The sequence below is a fragment of the Bos grunniens genome, chromosome 14 (assembly GCF_055505025.1).
Source record: "Bos grunniens cultivar Pamir isolate PY7600 chromosome 14, Bosgru_T2T1.0, whole genome shotgun sequence".
Classification (NCBI taxonomy): Eukaryota; Metazoa; Chordata; class Mammalia; order Artiodactyla; family Bovidae; genus Bos; species Bos grunniens.
The window spans coordinates 66,360,981-66,376,214 of record NC_141178.1 but is presented as its reverse complement, the minus strand read 5'-3'; the positions used below and the strand labels follow the sequence as shown (position 1 = coordinate 66,376,214).

The 15,234-nt window shown below is 43.5% G+C and overlaps 1 protein-coding gene across 3 annotated transcripts in view; it reads right to left on the bottom strand.

Annotated features, from left to right (window-relative positions):
- Positions 1 to 14,169, bottom strand: part of FER1L6 (fer-1 like family member 6) — a 175,416-nt gene extending 161,247 nt beyond the window's left edge. Inside the window, exon 1 of one of the 3 annotated variants that reach the window (XM_086335488.1) lies at positions 14,036 to 14,169. In XM_086335488.1, coding sequence (XP_086191614.1) covers positions 14,036 to 14,058 — 23 coding nt within the window. In that variant the 5' untranslated portion in view covers positions 14,059 to 14,169. The remainder of the gene's footprint in view (positions 1 to 14,035) is intronic. The other 2 variants (XM_086335491.1, XM_086335487.1) reach the window with 2 other exon arrangements.
- Positions 14,170 to 15,234: the final 1,065 nt, after the last annotated feature.

Below are 15,234 nucleotides of genomic sequence, written 5' to 3'. Positions count from 1 at the left end.
TCAACTGGCATTGCAAAGTTCTTTAAGGGATGCTTGCCAAGTAACACACAAACTGTCTAGAAGTCTCTGACCCAAAATGTCTCTGCTTTGATGAAACATTTTGACATTTGACTTTTTTTTTTTTGCATCAGCTGGTTTGGGAGACTTTTTTCACCTCATCATCTTCTCTAGTATCCTTTTACTGTCTCCCTTTACTGATGATCATCATCTCTACAGATATGAGAGTAGAAGACGTTTGTGTGATGAGTCGGTTCAGTTGTGTCCGACTCTTTGAGACCCTGTAGACTGTAGCCCGTCAGGCTCCTCTGTCCATGGGATCCTCCAGGCAAAAATACTGGAGTGAGTCGTCATGCCCTCCTCCAGGGGACCTTCCTGACCCAGGGATTGAATCCATATCTCATTATGTTTCCTGCATTGGCAGGCAGCTTCTTTACCATAGCACCTGTTTAAACTGGTGCAAAGCAAAGAGATAATTTTATAACTGGTTTGCTGCTCTCCTGGTGTCATCTGGGAAACAAGAGTTCAAATCCCTGAATGAACTTGTTTTCCTTGTGGGTTTAATTACCATATGCTTCCCATCTCCCATCACCATGGATACGTGCCAGGGGCCGTGTTGACCAGATGTCCATGAATCTGCACTTGCCTGAGCCCACAGGTCTGCCTATCACCAGCAGCATCTACACTCAGCTGCGTCTCACAGAAAACAGTGACTTTCCTAGGACCCATTTCTGGAGCTTCAGTGATCAATAGGACCAGTCCAGAACCTGCTAGGTCTTTGCCAAAGTTCTAGGATACGTTTGCCAGTGTTAAAGCTGGGAAATGATTTTTACCTTCCTGCTTTTCTAACATAATTACAAGAGGTTAGATAGGAACCTGGAAAGTCTCATTTCAGAAAGAAAGAAACTGCTAAAAAAAAAACTGATGGGGGCATGTGGAAAGGACACAGGAGCCAACCTGAAGGAGCTTTCTCTGGAAAAATAGGAGACAATTTGAGTATCAAAATCAATAACAGGAGTGGATTATAACACATTAGATAACAATTTGAAAACCCATATTAATACTGAAAAGGGGAAGGGCTAGATGAAGAAGAGAGAGGGGAAATCTCTTTTTATACTCAGAGTAATAATAGAAAATAAGATTTTCGTCCCTAGTATGCATGCTCAGTTGCTCAGTCATGTCCAACTCTTTGAGACCCCATGGGCTATAGCCTGCCAGGCTCCTCTGTTCATAGACTTCTCCAGGCAAGAATACTGGAGTGGGTTACCATTCCCTTCTCCAGGGGGCCTTCCTGACCCAGGGATCAAGCCCACGTCTCCGCCTTGCAGGTAGTTTCTTTACAGTATGAGCCACCAGAGAAGTCTTTTCATCCTTAGAGTGAGCACTAGCTAAGAATCATCAGTGAGGGCTAAAACCTCTTCCCACGTCCCCTAAATTTATGCTTATCCTACCAGCCTACTGAATGTGCCCGTGTCTGTAATTAAGAAACAGTTCGCTACTCTCCTCTCCATAACTGCCCACACTTAATGGGTGAAGTCCCTGCTCTATTGAGATGGCAAGAATCTCTAAGGGGAGAAAAAGACAGTAATATTTCACAGCACACAATGAATTGTTGAGGACGCCATGTGAAATTTGTGGGTGGAAAGTGCTGGCCAAGGTGCTCTTCAAATTCATCCTTAAAAAAAATTGTCTCTGTGGCTCCTCAGACAGGCCTTTTCCTGTGGTGGCCTCTGGAAGTGGATTTGACAGTTGGCAAAGGGATTTGCAAAGGGTTTTTAACCCAAATCCTGCTCTACTAACTGCCTTTTGTCTTTGGAACACAAGATTTATTTTCTCACAGCAGGTGTGTACACAACAAAGGAATGTCAGTGGAACCAGGAGAGGTCTAGACACACTACCCACAGATCAGACCCGCAGTAAACACCTCTCTCAATCACATGAAGAGGAAGTGGATGAAAAGGGAGCTGATTCTCAGGAATAATTTCCTACAAGCCTCTTTGTTAGGAAGGAGGTCAGCCTGGGGTCAAACTCGTCCACTGACCATGTGTGCAAAGTGTAGGTGGGGCTTTTGCTACACAAAGCTCTGCTTATTCAGGAGAGCAGTGACTCAGGAAGTTCACAAATTCCCAGATTAAATGCTCATTAACAAATTGTTTTCTGGAACTTCGCTGGTGGTCAGGGGTTAGGAATCCTGCCTGCCAGTGCAGTGGGTCTCGGTTCAGTCCCTGGCGGGAGAATTAAGGTTCCACATGCCAACTAAGTGCCTCAACTAGAGAGCCTGTGCATCACAACTAGAGACCAGCCCAGGCACCACAACAGAAGATCTGCGTGCCGCAACTGAGCCCTGAAAAAGTCAAAACTAAAATTGAAAAAATTTAAAAATAAAAACAACCTTTAAAAAAACAACCTCCTCATAGAATGCATTTAAGAAGAGATGGGGAAAATGCCAGCAAGGCCTCAGGATCCTCAATGAGAGTGACCACCAGGGCAAGAACCAAGAACCACTGTCGGAGTGTTAAGGGTGGGTGTCGTCTGAGAACTATCTCCCACATCAGCCTCGAGGAGGAAGCTCAATCCACACCTCTTCACAAAGGCAGAATGAGACAGGACTTCAGTCCGGGTCACTGAAGGACCTTCTCAGATTGCTAAGTGAGACTAGTAAGAATGGCATCTGTTTGCTGAGGTGAGTCTCACCGCTTTCCTGGCACTCTTACACGTGCACCATTGCAGCTTGTTCCAAGTGACCTCTGAAGTGGGTACAATGTCCTTTCTGTTTTAAAGATGAGAAAACTGAGGGGGCCTAGAGATCTGCCTGGTGGGGATCACTCAGACAGTAAGTGGTGGAAAGGGAATTCAAACCCAGGCAGCCAGGCCTTCGTGGAGTCCATGTGCTTAGTCACTACGCCCTCCAGTCCAAGTCATGGGTGTCCCTCACTCACTGTGAAGCTCTGCCTCCTTCTCTGACTTCAAGGCCCTGCTCAAATGAATGGCTTCTTCCTCTCCTTCAGAGGACACATATAAATACAAACACAAATATAAATATAAACGTAATACAATCTCTTATGGCATTGTTAGTTCATTTATTCTTTTTTAAAAAATACTTTATTTCAGGAGTTGTTCAAATGTCCTTTTTTATGTTACTTTGTGTTGTGAGTTTTTTTTTAATTATTAGTTATTTATTTGGCTGCACCAGGTCTTGGCTGCGGCACACAGGAGTCTTGATCTTTAGCTGTGGCATGCAAACCCTTAGCTGCAGCATGTGAGACCTAGTTCCCTGACTAGGGATTGAACTCAAACCCTCTGCATTAGGAGTTCAGAGCCTTAGCCTCTGGATCACCAGGGAAGTCCCTTCATTGATTCTTTATAGATACCAAGGGTACACAAGACACAAAATATAAAACCAGGGAGGGCGGGAAATATGGTTATAAAAATATAAAAGGTCAGTACATGGGATCCTCATAGTGATGGATAGTTCTGTATCTTAACTGTGGTGTTAGATCCCAACCTAACACAGGTGATACAACTGTATAGAGTCAAACACACACTTCTACACACACACACACACAAATGAGTACAAGTAAAACTTAGGAATGAGTACAATCAGTGGATTGTTTCAAAGTCGATGTACTAGTTGTGATATTGTACTATAGTTTTGCAAGAGGTTACCTTTGGAGAAACTGGGTAAAGGGTGCATGAGATCTCTCTGTATTATTTCCCATAATCGCATGTTATCTTCACTTCTCAACAGCCTACAATTGTCTCAATAAAAATTTCAATTAAAAAAAAAGAGAAGGAAAATAATGCCACCTAGTAGGATACACATATGCACAGGCTTGAGGATAGAAATGACTCAGTGTGTACATGTTTTATCTTGCCCACTAGACTGTGGTATCAGGGAGGGTGGGACCACGTCTTCTATAAAGTCACAGCCCTAGGAAGAAATGGCTAAGTAGGTAGAGTTCCCTTTCTTGCCCTCCCTCTTTCTCTAGTTCTCACATTTGACTACATTTGAAGCTACCTGACCCTCATCCCAAAGATGTCTAATGTTTTCCCTTCCCTGAATATCACCCATCAAGGGCATCTCTCAATACTATGTTTATAATCAAGATATAAATGAGAGAGGCATCCTGGGGTAGTACAATTGCAGAGTGGAAGTAAGACCACAAGCCCTAGAAAGCGAGGTCCTGCCTCTATATTTACCAATTTAACCCTTCTCTGATTCAGACTTTCTTCCAAGAAAAGTATTATTTTCACACCTGTCTCTCACTGTTGATATGAACTCTAGCAGGTAAGGCGGGCTGGCATCCTGGAAAGAATGTAAGATTCTGGAACCAGAAGAATTGAATTTGATTCTCAGTTCTACTACTTACTGGCTATGTGTTGGTGGATAATTCATGTGACATCTCCAGTGTTCATCATCTTCAGTTATACTAAAGCTCATCGTCCTTCCCTCATGTGTATATGGAAACACTCTGAAACCCTGGAGCATCAAAATAAAGGCTTGTGTAGCTCTGCCTAGCTCACCACCATCTCCTTAACATTGATATTTTTGCATGTGCATGGTACAGAATGGATGCTTAATAAATATAGCTGGATGAATGGGTGGAAGAATTAAATCATGGGCCTCCAGTGAAACTATTCTTTATTTCAACCAACTCCTAATACCTCACAAGCTAAGAACCTGGAGCCTTTCCAGAATATCTCTATCCTTAATTTCTTCATAGTTCATCTTTTAAAGCCATTTCCTAAGGCCACTGGACATGACCTAGTGACTAAACAACAACAAAAAGGCCACTGTTGAGTCCCAAACTCACAGCCATTCATTGGTATTAAAACACCCTCTGTTTCCCTTAGAAACACCCAGTCTGGGTGTGCATCACTGTCTCTAGATTGCTGTTTTAAAACATTAATCAGTTGAAATAAATGAAGGCTACTATAAGAAAACCTGACAAAGAGTCTTGTTCTACTGATGTCTTTCAACAGCTGATATGAATCAGCTGTTGAAAGACATCAGCTGTTGAAACACATGTATATGAATACATGTGAAAGAATCCTATTTCCTTTTCTTTTTCCTCATATTGCAGTTGTATCAGTTGGATTTCTTAGTGGCAAGTTACAGAAACACTCCCTGGCTAGATTAACTAGAAAAGGAATGTGTTAAAGGATATGAGACAGTTTCAAATTCTCAAAAGTGAGACGCGAAAGTGAAGTCACTCAGTCGTGTCCAACTCTTTGCGACCCCATGGACTGTAGCCCATCAGGCTCCTTCATCCATGGGATCTTCCAGGCAATAATACTTGAGTGGGTTGCCATTTCCTTCTCCAAAGGATCTTCCTGGAGATCGAACCCAGGGATCAAACCCAGTCTCCCAGATTGCAGGCAGACTCTTTACCATCTGAGCCACAAGGGAAGCCCCAGATTCTCAGGGAAACTGGGAAGACCTTGAAGACTACAAAGCCAGGAGCAGTGCCTCACACATCACAGACAGCCCCTGGGTAGACCCCACCTCTGGGTACAGATACTTCAGTTTATCCACCACACTGGAAACCAGAGGTACTGCCAGAACCTCTGGTACTGCTCTCTGAGAAAATGGATATTTGGGGACTTCCCTGGTGGTCCAGTGGCTAAGACTCTGCACTCTCAATGCAAGGGACCAGGTTCAATCTCTGGTCTGAAAATAAAATCTCACATACTACAGTGAAGACCTGGTGCAGCCAAAAACAAATAAATAAATAAGAAAATAGGCTATTTGCCCTTCCCCTCACCAAAATCATTCTATGCTCCACCTATTTATTTGTGTCACTAGCCTTCAATTCAAAATCTCAAGTGCACACATCTGACTGGTGCAGCTGGAGTCTAATGTCAGCATCCTAACTGCAAGGCAAGCAGGTTTATTATGGGTTTTACCTTGGGAAGAATTTACAGATGGGAAAAGAAGATTAGAGGTGTAGAGCAGTTGAAAAGAAAAACTGTCTCATTCCACCAACATCCACCAACAGTAAATAACTTCAATAAGTCACCACCAGGCAGCAGTGATATTGGTTAATCCAAATATGATTTTTTGCTCTAAAAAATTGAACATGTTGAAATAATCATCAGTGAATTCATCTGTATCCTTTGTATGCAAAGGTGAGCATTTAATGAGAATTTATGGAGAAATTTTGATGAGAAGATTTTTTTCAAATTCCATTAGAAGGTAATTTACAAATCAATGAAACTTTGATTCATATTCAAGTATTAATAGAGAAATTAATATTCCTCTCTAACCCTTATCATCATTTGCAGCAATTACATAAGTAGAGCCCTGCATTATTCACAACATGAACTTTGCATACCTTTCCAGAAAGGGAAAAAGAAGCAGTGAGAAGAAATCTCATCAGACAACAACTTTAGAAACAGGGATATATAGAAGTGTAAGACAGCAGTCAGTAAAGCTTCATAAAGAACAAATCCTGTCAAACTGAAGTAACTCAGCTCTCTTGCCAAGCTAAGCTAAGTTAAGTCACGTCAGTCGTGTCTGACTCTGTGTGACCCCATAGATGGCAGCCCACCAGGCTCCCCCGTCCCTGGGATTCTCCAGGCAAGAACACTGGAGTGGGTTGCCATTTCCTTCTCCAAGGTAACTGCAGAACGTGGAGAAGAAGCGATAAATGTGATCTACGTTTATTTTGTCAGCCTTTGGGATTCTGCCTTGAATAAAGCAGGCATTAGTAAAGTAAGATAGTATCAGCCAGCCCACCCATCTACCAGCCAGAAGTACAACTTGTGAAGAAGCATTAAAATAAGATCTCTTCGGAAATGAACGCTTCGGAAATGAATGCTTCCACAAAAGCCGGTGGGAAGATTTTCAAAACATAGGATGCTTATTATAGTCAAAGCCAAAAATTCAGTTTCACAAATAAAAACTAGGTTGCCCTTCAGATATTTGAATAAAGAAACGTGACTTCTATCATTGAATCCTTACCACTCAGAGTTCACTTGGTTTTCCCAAAGGATTAATACAGATTTTATTTCCACTAACCAGTTCCAGTAGAGACCTAGAAAATTTTTTTTCATCAATCCTCTTATCTCACGAATAACTAGACTCATTATTATGATGACTAGCCCAATCTTTCAGCCAAGCCATGAGTTGAATCTTTTATTTTCCCCAAAATGAGATTGGTTGTTAAAGTCTCATTATTGACGTCTGACTCACTTCTGTGATATAAAACTAAGCTCCCAAGAAGCTTGTCTTTTTCACTGCCTGCCATTTACTGATTATCCATGACTCTAGGCAAATGGCAAAACTTCTCCAGACTCTCGCTTTCTTACCAGACATTTCCTCACCAGCTTTGGAATAAATCTTGGGGGCAAATCTCTCCATCACCATGTTGGAGTGATGATGGCCGAGAGCCACAACTCTTGGCTCAGAGAGTAGAAACTCATTGTGCAGCAGCCCCTCCCCAGGACAGGAAAAGACACAGTCGGAGGAGAACAAAGAGGGCAAGACAGGATGCGGGGGCAAGAGATCACAGCTGCTGTATTTTTGGAAACCAGAGCCAGGACACATGATTCAGAGGAAAAGAAGAGCTTTGGATGAGTCAGTCTGAGTTCAAGCTGACTCTACCACCATTTTTTTTTTTGAATATGGACCATTTTTCAAATCTGTATTGATTTAATTATAATATTGTGCTTCCATGTTTTGTTTTGGTTTTTTGACCACAAGGCATATGGGATCTTAGCTTCCCAAGCAGGGATCAAACCCACATCCCCCTGCATTGGAACATGCTAAGTTGCTTCAGTTGTATCTGACTCTTTGTGATCCTATGGGCTGTAGCCCTCCAGGCTCCTCTGTCCATGGAATTCTTCAGGCAAGAATACTGGAGTGGGTATCCATGCCCTCCTCCAGGGGATCTTCCCAGCCCAGAGATCAAACTTGTCTCTTTTATCTCCTGCGTTGGCAGGCAGGTGCTTTTCCATAGTGCCACCTGCGAAGTATTAATCCCTGGTCCTCCAGGGAAGTCCCTCTGCCCTTCTTAGCTACAGAGTCTTCACCAGCATCTCTTAATATTTACCTCCCTGGGCTGCTGTAAGAGTCAGTGGGATTAAGTAGAATATAGAAAGATAATCACCATTGTATGAATGGTTTTTGGGGGGCTGGAGGAATTGTAGGGGGACACTAACATATAAATCATATACATCAATTATAAGATACAATGGAAGTTCAACATGTAGATCCAAAGTGACCCTTGGAATCTACAAGCATGGCAATTTCTTTTTGAAGTTGGGAGTAGGGTAGGGAAAGGGCATAGGGAGAAGGATTCCAGGCTCTCTTGAGTCCAGGCTCTGTGTCTCTTATGTCTCCTGCATTGGCAGGTGGGTTCTTTACTGATAGAGCCACCTGGTTACTCAGCCTTAAAAAAGAATGAAATCCTGTCACATCCTACAACATAGGTGAACCTTGAGGACATTATACTGAATGAAATAAACCAGTCACAAAAAGACAAATCCTATGTGATTCCACTCACATGAGGCATCAAAAGTAGTCAACATGTTGATGTATGGCAAACACAATAACAATATTGTAAAGTACCCTCCCATTAAAATAAATAAATAAAAAATTATTAAAGTAGTCAAACTCAGAATAGTGATTATCAGGGCAGGGGAGGAGGAAATTGGGAGCTGGTGTTTAGTGGGTTCAGAGTTTGTTTCAAAAGATGAAAAAGTTCTGGAGATTGTTTGCTCAACAATGTGCATATATTTAACACCCCTGAATACTCTTAAAAATGGTTAAGATGGTAAATATTATAGCATGCCTTTTCTATTTTAAATTCTATTTTAATTTTTAAGAAAACAGTCCCTCAGTGGCAGACACCTAACCTGATCTGTCTTTTGTCTCCAGTACCTAGAAGAGTACCTGGCATTTGAATTTGTTGAATGAGTAAACAAATGTATACTACATTGCTTAAAATTTTATTATGAAATCACGAAGTCCCAGAGTAGGAAGAAACCCCAAAGGTCAAATCAGCGTGTCTTCCTGTATAAAGCATGAATTCCCTACCCAACAGGAGCTATGTGGTCATTCAGACTCACCACGAGTGCTCCTTGCTCAATCCTGTCTCCCAGACAGAGCCGCCATGCCACCATCTCTCCTCCCAGCTCTGGGGGCCACGGAACTAGTCTAGTCTTGGTTCTTCATGACAACCCAGCGTTAACCTCCGAATCCTCGATTTTGAAGTGGATTACAACCCTCGGGGGCCAGACAGTGTGCCCATCCGTTTAAAGGAAGCCATAGAGTCACAGAAGGATCCAAGAACTGGCCGGAGCGCACCCACTCTGAGCTGCAGTTCACACTGGCCACGCTGTGTCCCCCATGGACTGACCGCCCTTGCTGCCCTGGCTTTGCCCCATGCCGCACACTGAAGGGGCACTCATGAAGTATTTGTTGAACAAAAAGAATCTATTCATCCAACTGCCTTTAAACAGAGCTCTCTAAGAGGTAACCTCAGTGATGAAGGTCCAGCTATTTTTAAGGACTCCAAAGCAAGATCATTTCACTCACTTTCTCTGAAACTGCTTCCAACATTCAGTGACCATTTCACGTAAAAGCATTCACTCCTCGGCTGTCTGCTTTCTGGACTGTTCTACGATTGTGCCATGAGTTTGAAGTCCCATCAACCCAGCTAAGCCTCGAGTTTCCACAACTTCTCTTGCCCCATAATAGCCCCTGATACAAATACAGGTTAAATTTTAAAAACCTTTGACCTCAGCCAGATTCTCATTTCTAGAAATTTATCCTGAGGATGAGATCATAAAACTTTACCAAGGAACAAAGTTGAATACACAAGGATGTTTATTATGGAATGATTACGTTAGCCGAATATGGGAAATAACTCAAATATTCATCAGCTGGAGGCTAATTAAATAAATGTATTTTGTATATACAGTGGAGTACCAGGTATTCATTAACAACGACAGGGTAATATGTACTCATTGAATTGAAAAAGAACCATACAAGACACAAGCACAAACTTGATTAGTTTAAGAAGAAAATGCAAGAAAAGGATTTAACTCTCACAGAATCTTGGTACGATATGGGAAAAGAAACCATAAAAGTCACAGTGCTTTTCAATATTAAACACTTCTTTTCAATCACCCACTGGATAATGGAATTTTCAGTGCATGTCGATAACATTCAGAGGAAAAGTAGGTTACAGAATGGCGTGTATAACACAATTCAGTCTATGTTTTTAAAAATGCATATCAGCATAGAAAGATGCCTGAAGGGATTTTTCATCAAAAAGATGAGTATTAATCTCTGGGAAGCAGGATTGGGGTAATTTTACTTTCATCTTTATACCTTTTAGGAGAAGGCAATGGCACCCCACTCCAGCACTCTTGCCTGGAAAATCCCATGGATGGAGGAGCCTGGTGGGCTGCAGTCCATGGGGTCGCAAAGAGTCGGACATGACTGAGCAATTTCACTTTCATGTGTTGGAGAAGGAAATGACAACCCACTCCAGTATTCTTGCCTGGAGAATCCCAGGGACTGGGGAGCCTGGTGGGCTGCTGTCTAAGGGGTCGCACAGAGTTGAACACGACTGAAACAACTTAGCAGCAGTTATACCTTTTACTGTGTGGTTTTACATTTTTATAAAAGTTGTGCATTATGTTTACAATCAGCAAAAATTGTAAGGTTCTTTTCATTTGGGGAAAGAAAACTGTATCTGGAACAAGAAGGCTCTTATCAAATACTAGTTAAATGGAAACTGACTCATAGTCTTTTGGTAGAGGCAGGATTCTACAAATGACATGAATAGATGAAGACCTAAAAGGCCTTCCTGACTGCTAAATTGCACCAAAATGCCCTAGTCTGCCTCCTGAGCCAACACCATGGAAGTAACGTTTCTACTGATGTGGTGAGGGCTCACCATAAGTGAAATCCTCCACTGTTTTGAAAGGCTTGTGCTTTCGACATCTCATTCAACCTTCAAAACTAGATTTGTGACCAGTTTCCCAAACTGAACTCCCTAAATATCTGTCTGGCCAGCATTAGGCAACATTTCCGGGTTGGGGATGCACAGTTGCTTGCTGGATGGATGAGCAGGTTGTTGGATGGATGGGTGGACGGATGGATAACAGGAATGAATTATTTTCCCTCTTTTGCAGACAAGAAAACAGAGAAGCAGAGGTGAAGCAACATCCCTAGGGTGATACTGTTAGTCCATTATTAACTCGAGGGTTGGACTCATTCCTGTATAGGGTTTCCTAATCAGCTCTCTTTTATCAAAAGCCACTCCCACCCCAAATCTTTCTTTAGGAGGAAAGTCTTCACTATCACTGACAGACATATATCTGATAATCAGGGCTGATATTCAAAGCGGCGTGGGTACTGACCTGTCGAAATGGCACCGGTGCAGGACCCAGGAGACCCCCTGCCTTGATCAGCATTAACCCATTAATTGCCGGATGCCAGTGGATCCTGGGTGTCAGGACATTCATTGGGTTCAAGATAGGAGACCACTCAGCCACTGGTTTAGAACTATTTCATTATTTTACCAATAAATGCAGCCAAACACATGCATAATGGTTGGATATGAACTCTGCCAAAAACCCTCCCTGACACACTGCAGTGTCACTCCCCAAGTGAGAAGCTCTACTCTCTCTCCACGCACAGCACGGCCCTTGCTCTGAGCACTATTTATAACTCCACTTGAAACCTTCATCCTGACACATCCAATTTGCATGCACAAATGAAATCAAATGTCGTTATCCTCTTCTGAAAATTTTCCTGAGCCTGGCCATAGCAGAGGATCAGGGCAGGTCTATAGAGGGAAAGAATGATTATAAAGGGAGAGAGGATGTGATAAAATCTCAAAAAAAGAACTTCCCAGTCCAGTGGTTAAGACTCCACTTAAGGGATGCACAGGTTCAGTCCTTGCTTGGGGAACTAAGATCCCACATGCCATGCAGCATGGCCAAAAAAATAAAATAAAATCTCAAGAAGTACAAGACAGCCCCATAGAAGGCCAGTCCTTGCTTGAGCACAGCTCTCCCTGGACACACATATGCTGTGCATGTGCAATTTTGTTCCAGGCACCAGGTAAAATTCTGGAAGACAGACTGTCCCTGACCTCAGTCTGCTCAGAGTTCCAGAAAGTAGCAAGAGAGACATTGGACGTAGCTGTTGTAAAATGGAAAGTGAGAGTGGACAAGAGCACTGTGGGAATTCAGAGGAGGGAGAGTTTCTTTCCCCCAGAGGAAATCTAGCAGGGCTGCCTGAGGAAGGCAACCCCCACCTGGGTCTTCTTGAGAAACTGTGACAGTAACCCTTGAGGAGGAAGGGAAATGTGCCATCAGAGATCAACTCAGGCCAGTCTGGAAGCAAACATTACCGTGTAAGGCATTTACCAGGAAAATATGCAGACAGACATGGCATGTGCCCTACTGAACTTGTCCTCTCAGAGCGATCATGCTTTCTCACCTCCCAGCTTTTACCCCTGCTGTGTCTTCTGCCTGGAACATTCTCTCACCTCCTCCACATTCAGGAATGTTTTTTTCCATTCACCCTCCACTTCTCAGCTTAGATGCACTTTTTCTGAAAAGCCTTCCTTGATCCTTCAAAATGGATGAAATTTCTCTTCCCACCCAGGTTCCTACTCCTATCATAATTTCACAGCACCCGCATCATAGTCATCTACTTTGCTATTCATCGATACCACTTCTCTGCAAGCGCTCTGAGAGAAGATCTGGGTGATCCGTGTGTGTGGACCCAGAACCTAGTAAAGAGCTGTACTCGTAACAGATATATTTAATAAATGATTGAGTTTTCAAAGATGATTCAGCAGCCCATTTGTATACCATTACCCCAGTCCTGTCCCCAGGCAGAGCTGACGATGTGCCCAGCTAATTCTACCAAGTTGCTTTGTAGATGAAACAATCAAATGTGCTTAGACCGCTTTTCATCATCCCACCCCTTTTCACCAGCCCCAAGCCAAATGAAGAGCGAAGGCTTGTTCTGGACACACGACTAACTTCCCCAAGGCCCTTGTGGCCATAGGGGTGCAGACTGAGCCCCAGCAAAACTCCCCAGGCAGGTCCAAGAATGAGACCATAGGACTAAAAAGACCCCACTTCTTATTTACAAAATGAGAGAAGAGACTTTGAAGCAAGAGATGGCCAGAGCAAGAAAAGAAACCACAAGTTTAAGCTGGCCTTATAGGTTAGTGCAATTACATCAGAAAAGGGCCTGGTTTCTGAAAATACAAAGCATTTAATGTTAACCCTTTATAACTCCCCAGTGGCTCAGACTGTAAAGAATCTGCCTGCAGTGTGGGAGATCCTGGTTCGATCCCTGGGTCAGGAAGATGCCCTGGCGAAGGAAATGGCAACCCATTCCAATATTCTTGCCTGGAGAATTCCATGGACAGAGGAGCCATGGGATCACAAAGAATCGAACAGGACTGAGCAGCTAACACTTTTGCTTTCATTTTTCACCTTATGGCTCAGTTGGGAGAGCTAAAGGAATTTTTTTAATGTTCAGAATATTAACAGTGGTTATCTCCAGTGATACTGTGAGTGATTTTTAAAGTCCTCATAGCTTCTATATTTTCCAAGTTTTCTACAATGAATATGATATATTTTCTCATCAGAAGGGGAAAATTCTGTCTCTTAGGTGCATGTATGTACTCAGTCATGTCCAACCCTTTGTGACCCCATGGACTGTTGCTTGCCAGGCTCCTCTGTCCATGGAATTCTCCAGGCAAGAATACTGGAGTGGGTTGCCATTCCCTTCTCCAGGAGATCTTCCTGACCCAGGGATCAAACCCACGTCTCCTGCATTGGCAGGTGGGTTCTTTACCACTTGAGCTGCCTGGGAAGCCCTTTAAGTGCATGGTCAGACCCAGCCGTCCTTTCTGGCCCATGAACTTTCCCTCCTAAGCTTTAAGTCTCAGTTAATCTTTAAGGATTTTTTGAAGGGAGGCCCTCCTTTCCCAGCTCCCGGCCCTTTGGCTCTGGCCACACCCAGAAACCTTGCTAGCAAAAGGAAATATATTACTTGGCTTTGGATGGCTTCTCCATTCTTCCTCTTCTTGGTGGCTCCTCTGGGCTAGTAACTGGCAAAATCCTGATGTCTGGCTTTCTCCAGATCCTGGGCACAGGCTTCTGAGTTTCACAGTCATCTGGTGGGTGAGGCTGTTTGGGGTGTGGCTGAATCAACACTCGCTGGCGTGCACGGCTATTCTCGAGCATCATGTTACCCAGTGTAATCAAAGGTGCAAAAAGAAACTGTCCCATGAAGAGTGGACCCATCCATCAGACACGCCTAGCAGCATGTGTCTTACTTCCCTTCAATGACAGAACCAAAGGCTAAGTGCCTTCAAGCCTCAAACTCATATTCTTCTAAGAATTATGTTTTAAGACCATGGTGGCTCAAGTGCTAAAGAATCCACCTGCCAACCCTGGAGATGCAGGTTCGATCCCTGACTTGGGAAGATCCACTGGGAGAGGAGATGGAACCCACTCCAGTATTCTTGCCTGGAGAATCCCATGGACAGAGGAGCCTGCTGCCGCTGCTGCTGCTAAGTCGCCTCAGTCGTGTCCGACTCTGTGCAACCCCATAGAGAGCAGCCTACCAGGCTCCCCTGTCCCTGGGATTCTCCAGGCAAGAACACTGGAGTGGGTTGCCATTTCCTTCTCCGATGCACGAAAGTGAAAAGTGAAAGTGAAGGTGCTCAGTCGTGTCCCACTCTGTGCGACCCCATAGATAGCAGCCCACCAGGCTCCCCCCTCCATGGGATTTTCCAGGCAAGAGTACTGGAGTGGGGTGCCATTGCCTTCTCCACAGAGGAGCCTAGTGGGCTGTAATCCGTGGGGTTGCAAAGAGTTGGACACGGCTGAGTGTACACACGCACATATACCATCTCATTGCAAGGACAACATGTTATTACGATCACTCAGGGGATTCCCCAGTGGTCCAGTGTTTAGGACTTATCACTCTCACTGCTGAGATCCCTGGTTAGGGGACTAAAATCCCATAAGGTGCTCAGTAAGGCAAAAAAATAAATAAACCACTCAGTTCTCCAAGAAAAGGCTGTTTCTTCAACAATGAAATGTTTTATTACTAACACTGACCACTAACCCATGTGACTACTGAGAATTTGAAATGTGGCAAGTGCAACTGAGTACACTTTTTAAAATTAATTTAAATTTAAATGGCTACATGTGGCTTAATGGCCACTGTTTTGGCCACTGCAG